This window comes from Monoraphidium neglectum (genome assembly GCF_000611645.1).
Source record: "Monoraphidium neglectum strain SAG 48.87 unplaced genomic scaffold scaffold02421, whole genome shotgun sequence".
Taxonomy (NCBI): domain Eukaryota; kingdom Viridiplantae; phylum Chlorophyta; class Chlorophyceae; order Sphaeropleales; family Selenastraceae; genus Monoraphidium; species Monoraphidium neglectum.
In genome coordinates, this window is record NW_014011207.1 from 2,003 (window position 1) to 10,118 (window position 8,116).

The 8,116-nt window shown below is 60.5% G+C and overlaps 1 protein-coding gene across 1 annotated transcript; it reads left to right on the forward strand.

Moving 5' to 3' along the window:
- Nucleotides 1-2,724: 2,724 nt before the first annotated feature.
- MNEG_10692 (hypothetical protein) lies at nucleotides 2,725-7,030 on the forward strand (the record flags this gene model as incomplete). Its single annotated transcript, XM_014040836.1, has 8 exons — nucleotides 2,725-3,468; nucleotides 3,741-3,831; nucleotides 4,133-4,408; nucleotides 4,740-4,992; nucleotides 5,461-5,659; nucleotides 6,045-6,134; nucleotides 6,526-6,931; nucleotides 7,011-7,030. 8 exons carry the CDS (start codon nucleotides 2,725-2,727, stop codon nucleotides 7,028-7,030), a joined length of 2,079 nt encoding a protein of 692 aa, XP_013896290.1.
- Between the last annotated feature and the right edge of the window lie 1,086 nt (nucleotides 7,031-8,116).

Genomic DNA, 8,116 nt, shown 5'->3' on the forward strand with positions numbered 1-8,116 from the left:
CGCCAGCAGCCGCCACTAGCGGATGGGGCACCCTGCCACGACACAACATGCACAAGCGATTTCAAACAAGTAATCAACAACCATCACCGGTTCGAGCCTTTGCTTGATGGATGCGCGCCCCCGGTCACTGCAAGGCACTCACGATTGCTGCGCCCATGTGGTACCCGCCAGCAGCAGTATCGAGAGGTAAGATAGCATGGTGCCGGTCTGTGCTAAGGCGAGCAGACCATGCCCGCGGGACACCAGCCAGGTGGTGAGCCCAGACGGAACGCCCCCAGACCACCAGCTCAAGAACTACAGTGACGTCCGTGAAGAAATAAAAGTAAAGGTGAACTAGATTGGCTCTTTTGTCGACCCCTGAGAGTCCCGCAGAGGGGGGCTGCCTGATTAGAAGCTCGCGCACGAAGGAACGCAGTATCCGGGTGACTAATTAGCTGAGGGATTCCTTGGGCATAAGTATATCGAGTATGTTACAGCACGCCAGGTGGACGGGGCGTTTAGCGCACATCCCTGCAATTTTGATCATTTGAGCGCGCTTCTTCTGATGTTCTCAGTCCTTCACAGCGTGCAAAAATGAGAGCAGGTGGCCACCGATGCCTGCTGAATGGATCACCATGGAAACTTTTGCCAATTTTACAGAACATTTGTGCGTGTCTCGGTTGTGCGGGACTGAGAACCACCAAACTCCTCGACACGTCGGACGCCGGCTGTGGGCCTTTCGGTTGCTCACACCAACGGCAAGAGTGCGCCTGTCGGCACACCCTGCCCTACAATAACGCTTCCATCGCTTCTTGGTACTGATGCGCCTGCTTTCTGTGGAGCTTCACCACTCGTCTATGCAACAGAGCCAGGGCCCCAATCCACTGCACTGGGAACAAACAAACGACCCCTCACCAGCCCACTGTATGTGCGCGTGCGGCAAGGGATGCCCCGTTGAGTTTGACTCCAACCCTTACGTTTTGGCAAGTGAGATTCCGTGTGCATGCAGCAACATGCGACATGTATGACTGCTCTGCTGCTGGACATGCTGCTGTGTGCAACGAGCAGATACTCCTCTCCACAACAGCACACAGCTTGAAAGACGGAGAGCCGTGTGCTTGCGTGCCAACTTGTCATGACTAGGTCAACACAGCAGCCAAGTTGAGACCAATGGTCTGTTTACGCAGTCCTGCAGCATCCCGGCTGTTTGTGGGGGTAGTGTCCCTTGGAAACAGCAAGAAGCGCCAGCTGCTCCAACGGGCGCAAGATTGGGTTGCCCCTGTGAATGCACACCGCAGAGGGTTGCCTGAGAGGTTTCTGTGGTGCCTCTGGCAGTGCATGTCTGCATCGCTTCCAGCCACAGGAAGCCGACGGCCTGCCCCATCAACGTATTACACATGCCAGAACACAACAAATAGTACATTTTGCTGTTCCGATTTCTTGCAATCCAATGTTCAGCAGGGAACGGGCCTAGGGATGGGTGGTGCTCATCAGGGCGAACTGGCTGCATACATGCTGTGCCGTGTGCCTTGTCGAGTGCCTTCCGCACTCACTCCAAAGTGGACCTTGCCTGCCGATAACAATATCACAACCTGCATATTGACTGTGAAATCAATTGGGGGGGTTGCACGTTTGCAAAACCTCGGGGTCGGACAGGTACATGAGCAAGACAAGATTGATGCGTGTGTCAATGGTGCCACTGCATGCGTGCAGATGTCACACAAAAGTGAGCCCAGCAGTCAAATGATTCTGAGCTGACCGCAAACACGCTGCCGCGGGCGGCCTTGTTTGTGTGAGCCCCTGCACCAATCCCCTGCAGGGGATTGGTGCAGTTGGCTAGCTCACGTGCCGGCCCATCGCAGTGGGTGGGTTCAAGTGGGCTGCGGTACCGGTCCGGCATTCCACACAGCAGGCGTTCAAAACCTGCGGATAGTGCTGTACATGTAAGCCGTGACTGACCACAAAGGCATGGGTGGGGGCGTCGCATCGCAACTCCTTTGAGTGAGAGGCCTTCGGAAAGTACAAGTGGCGAGAGGCCTGCTCCACTGCCAGGCAGGATCGTGCTGCAACACGCCCTCGTGATCTTTTGTACTATCGGCTGTGCATGATCCTCACTTTGAATCACACAAATGGTATGTTGCGGCTCGAATGCTGGCAGTGAGGGCAAGGTACTGTAGGGCCACACCTCTCAGGAGAGCGTTACAACAGTCACTTCCGTGGGAAGCAGGGCATGTACCCATTTAAATCAGAAGTGCAAGCGGGTTGATTTGCTGCACTATTGCGGCACGTTGGCTTGGCTCTGTTGTGGCGTAAGGACCGAAGTAGTGCCATTGCTACCAACGTTTGTCACCTGGCCGCCCTTCTCACACTCTTGCTGCATCACTCTGCGAACTCGGTGCAGCCACACTATTGTCGGCCACGGCGAGCCCCATGTAAGGATAACTTTTTTGTGGGCCACCACACATAATATGCCTGCTGCCAGAGCACGCATCGCGTTTAGGCATAGTCGCTGTTGACGACTGGACCCCCAAGCTGGGAACTGCGGCAGCAGGTAATAATTGAAGTGATTGCAAGTGCGCTTAATTGGTGTCTCGGCGCGTGTATTACCGTGGATCGGCATCCCACTCGTGCCCTCGCATTTTCGAGTGCCCCGCCAGACCTTGCCCTGTCTTCTCTGAAAACTAGGACACCACACATGTATCCGCAGGCCTAAAGCCCGCCAACGGCTTCGTCACCGTCCTGGCCATGACTGCAACCAGAAAGCGGCCGCGAGTGCCACTTGGCCGGCCACGTCGCACGCTGTACACTGCGGCGCCTGCGCTACTCCTCGTTGTGCTCGCGCTCGTGTCTGCGGCCACCGCCCAGCCGTGCGCGCCGCCGTACGACGGCAACAGAACATTCGACCTGCGAATCGCGCCAGGCGAAGTGGCCTCATTCCCTGGCGGCCTTGACATCCCGTCTGGCCAGCGTGCTCTTGTGGAGGGGGAGGCGTCTGTCACCGGAGGCGTCACCATCCGCGGCACGCTCTTCCTCTCTTCGTCTGCGTCGTCCAAGATCTCCGCTGAGTGGATTGCGGTTGCCGCCGGCGGCGCGCTGATTGCAGGCTCTGAAGCGTGCCCCATCCCTGGAGGCGTCACCGCAACCATCCTGCTGCGGGACGGCGCCTCACACCCCGTCGCCGGGCGCAAGGCGCTTGCCGTGCTAGCGAACGGCGCGCTCGAGCTGCATGGTTCAAAGGGCCTCGGCGCGCCGTGGGTACGCCTTGCAGAGACAGCGGCCGCGGGGGCGGCGTCGCTCGTCCTGGACGCGCCGTCACTGTCCTCCTGGTCACCCGGTGATGAGATCGCGGTCGCATCAACGGACTTCGATGCTTACCAGACTGAGCGCGTGCGGATAACGGCGGTACAAGGGTCCCGGGTGCAGCTGGCCGTGCCGCTCAGGTACAAGCACTTCGGGGCGGTGACTAAGGGCGTCGACCAACGTGCAGAGGTGTGTACGAGGTTGACCGGATGGGGGGGGGGTTGCGCGTGCCTGGGGTGGGTGTTGTTGAGCTCAGGAGGGTTCCTGGCATTTGTGTGAGACCTCCAAAGCGAAGTCCCCAGGGCGTGCAGGCCACCTGCTGTGCTGCTGACACTGCAGGCGTGACCAGCTGCCTCCACGCAGTGGCATGCAAGCGTGGGCGCAACCCCTTAGGTGCCCTCTAGTGTAGTCGCCCCTTACTGGACAGAGTTCCGCGTCACTGATCCCACACCTCCTTGCAGGTGGCCCTGCTGACGCGCAGCGTCCGCATCGTCAGCGCCCAGGACACCCCTGGCCTTGGCTGCCACACCATCTTCTACGAGGGCTTCACAGGTGCGAGGGGGGTGATTGTATTGTGACACACATCCAGGAGGAGGGCATGATCCGTGAAATGTCACGAGGGCAGATACTGCATGGTTGCTTGCCAAACAACGCTGCCGAGCGACAGTGCTGCTCGCATGAACTGGCGACAGGCCTGCCCGCAGGCAATCACAAGCAACGGTTACGTGCACCAGTGCCCCCTGCTTGGCCGGGGCTGCACGCTGGTGGGACCTGATGCCACGCGTGCACAGCACACCGCCACTCCATCTCATCCAAAAGGATTCCCATCCTCGCGCATCATCGCCCCTCGCAGCCGTTCACGTTGAGGGCGTCGAGTTTGACGGCTGCGGCCAGGCCGACCTCGTGGGGCGCTACCCGATACACTTCCACATGGCTGGCCAGGTGCCTGCCGGCACCTACGTGCGTGCGTCATCCGTGCACGACTCCCTGTTCCGCGCAATTACGCTGCACGGCACCCAGGGCGTCCTGCTGGAGGGCAACTCGGCGTTTGATATCGCTGGGCACGCTTATTTCCTGGAAGATGGCGCAGAGTGGGGCAACACGCTGAGGGGCAACCTCGGGATGCTCGGTGAGGCGCAGGGGGGGGTGGAGGGCGCGTCATGGATCATTTAGGCCTTGCTTGGCGATGGGTGTGAGGCGCTGGTTCGGGGTGCATGAGGGCGGTGGTGGTGCGACGCACCAGGGTGTGTCGCTGGGTGCATTGGGTGCTGTTGGGCTGTGGGGTTGTGGGGCTGTCAGGAGCTGGATATTCCTAGAGGAGGCAGCTGATGACAGTGTTCGTGTTGATTATCACTTATTCCACCCACCCCCCAGGTGGGGCAAGTGGCGACCTCATCCCAGCTGTCATCAGCCCCAGACCCTCAAACCCCGCCCTGCCAAACCCTTGCCTGACTTTGCAGTGCGCCCCAAGATTACTGGGGCCCGCCTTGGCTCCGATGCCATTGGGGCAAACGGGGACCTAAGTGTCTTCTGGATTACAAACCCCAACAACACATTTGAGTCCAACTCCGCCGCAGCTACGGAGGGCTGGGGCTTCTTCATCCACACACGCCTGGGCCCGCGCGGACTCAGCAAGGCGCGCTGGCCCTCCGTGCGGCCGCACCAGACGCCGCTTGCCCGCTTTGCCGGGAACATGGCGCACAGTGTGCGGATGTGCCTTGAGATGGAAGCCGATGCAGTTGATGCGGGGGACAGCCCAGTCATCAGCCCAGACTCCTTGCCAGCCAATTGGCAGCCCAAAAACCCCGACGGCACATGGGCGGAGACGCTCATTTCTGGGTTCACGTGCCACCACGCGTTCTCCGCGGGACTGTGGAGCCGCATGGGGCTGATGCGTCTGGTGGACACCAGATGGGCAGACTGCCCTGAAGCGCTGCAGTTTGCGACGAGCGGCGACCACGTCGCTGTTCCTGGGGTCAGCTACCTCACCAACGCGCTGTAGGTCGCAGCGCCTGGTTTGGGTTTGTACGCTCCTTACTTGGCCAGTCTCGCTCTGGCCCCAAAGCTGCTTGATCAAGCTGGATGTGATGCAGCAGGTACAGTAGCCTGCAATTAGTATTAGGCCATCCAAAAAGCATTGTGTTTGCTCTGGCACCCCCTGCACCCTCCGGTATCACGCAGCATTGTCGGGTACTCCGAAAACACCGGCGACCCAAATGGCAGCCCCAACCTGCAGCGCTGGGACCCTGCCCTTGGGCGCTCCAAGCCGCGGATTCAAGATGAGAGTGGCATCACCATAGGGTTCAAGCTCTATGACGGGGCCACCATCATTGATGGGCTGACGGCGCGTGGGTTCCCGTCCGGCACGGCCCCCCTTGCGGTGAGAGTGTGTGTGTGTGTGTGTGTGTGTGTGTGTGTGTGTGTGTGTGTGTGTGTGTGTGTGTGTGTGTGTGCTGGAGGAAGAGAGACAGAGACAGAGACAGAGAGTGTGCGTTGTGCGTGCGTGCGTGTGTGTGCGTGTGTGCATGTGTGTGCGTGCACTCCTTTTAACTCTGCCCGTTTGCGTACCACCTTCCAGCCGGCGGGGGCCAGGCCGCCCCATGCAGCGGCTTGCTGCGCGCTCGGCGTCTGGTGGACGTTGGTGCAACACGGTTGCTTTTGAGTGTACGCACAATCAAACTGAGCCCACGACAGACAAAATTGGACAGCAACACGCGACAGCAAGGAGCTTCTTCCACCCTCCACTACGTGCTGCGAGCATGCAGGTGCGCAGCTCCAACAGTTTCCAGATGACGGCGTTCACCTCCATCAGGGGCTTCATGCCCGAGGGCTCCTCCTACCGCTTCGTTGTTCAGGTGGGGGCTGGGGCTCTGGATTGCTGCCGCGGGTGGGGGCTGGGGCTCTGGATTGCTGCCGGGGGGCCCCACACCCTGAACCACTGACCGCGGGCCTTCCACACAACGGACATGTCTGAGCAAGGGGTCTTGGCCAGTTGGCCAGCCCGGTTGCTCCCTTGGGGTAGATGTGGCAGCTGCTGACAACAGCTTTTCCAGCCTTGTGTTGTCTGCTGCATTTCGTATATGTGAGCAGATGGCGCCGCAGCATTGAAGTGTGTGCGCTGCAAAACGCATCCAACCAGGGGTCACAGCCTGCACAGTGTCCTCCTGAGAGGACCCTCAGAAATCACACATCATGTTCAACACATCAGCGCCCCTGGCCAATGCCAATCATTCCGCTCAACTGCAGGACTCCACTGGAGACGGCGGCCGCACCACGTCCATCCGCGACATCGACGGGTCCGTTTCTGGCTACCCCGGAGCCACCCTGCTGCCCCACCAGCCTGGCATCACACTCGGCTTCTACTCTGCACCCGGCTGTGCCGCGCACCCAGCCTACGGCCTGGCCTGCCCCCAGCAGTACATGAACCTCGAGATGGGCTTCTGGGATTGGGCGGTCGGGGGATCCCCGGCTGCTGTGGCCCTCTCTCGTGCCAACCTGTCGCCGGGCAATGTCGGCCCCGCAGGGCTCGCTGCTCAGAGGCTGCCGGGGCTGCAGGGTCGCGAGCTGGGGCCAAAGGCGGGGCGGGGTGGGCGCTACGTGAATGCGCTGGCGGCGGATAAGGGCAGCTACCTGGTGGCCTGGGGCGGTTCCGGTGAGGAAACGTGTGTGTGAGTTGGGGTGTGTGCTGGGGTTGAGAGGTGCCTAACCGGTAAGTAACCACCGCAACGCAGAGCTAGACAATCACTTTTAACAAGGACGTTGTAGTACAACGTCCATGTGCATGGTGCGCACGCCCATTCCGTTGCGGTGCGCCTTGCCTGTTGTGTTAATGGTTTGGTCTGGCCTGGCGTGGCTATCGACGCGCAGCTGGCCTGCGAATCGCGTTTGCAAGCGCAGGTTTCCGCGCAAACATACAGCCATATTCACATTCATGCTCCCTCCTGCCTCAACAGGTGCCGGCACACCCACCAAGGCTTTTGTGCAGTGCTCCGGCTGTCAGCCAGGGCAAGAAGTGGAGGTGGTGCTGTGCTACCCCGCCAACACCCCCATCGCCGCTACCGGCGTCACACGCGGTGCAGTAGAATTCATCACGGCCACTCAAGAAGCAGCCAGCGAGTTGGCGCCCGGATTTGCTTCCCTCGCAACGATGCGCGCCGCCGTTAATCAAGGGACCCGCTTCTATTACTCACAGGCGGCTGGCCTGCTGTTTGTGCGGGTCCAACAGGCGGCAGGCTGGGGCGGCGCACCGCCTGCTGGCTACTGCCCGCCAGGGGGCTGCTCATGGGCGGTCATTACAGCATCCGCAGCAGCGGCGGCGCCAGCGGTAGGCGATTGCGAGGCGCGGCTGGCTGCAGAGCCCGGCGGCGCGCCTGACAACCCGGCCACAGATCCTTTCCTTTCGGCTGTGTTGGCGGCCCCTAAGTTTGACCTTGCTGCTGCGTGCCCGGGTGTGCCAGCGCTGCCAATGTGCGACTGCTACGGCTGGGTGGGCTGCAGCAACAGGGCGTGCACTTCCACGGAGCGTATGGCTTGTGACGCGAGGTGGGCCATGTGCACTCATAGCGGTTGAAAGCGGCACAGCCTCTCTGCCGTGTATCGAGATGATGTGCTGCACAAGCTTGATCACTGATCGATTGCTGCCGGCACCATGCCTGCGCATTGGTCCGAAATGGCGCACCGTCACACCTCCCTAATCTCCTCCAACATACATCTGACACACACAACCTCACAGTTTTGGGACGGTTTCATCAATTCCATCACCGTCTCCGAGCCCGAGCCCCTCACCCAGTCCAAGCCCCTCACCCAGTCCAAGCCCCTCACCCAGTCCAAGCCCCTC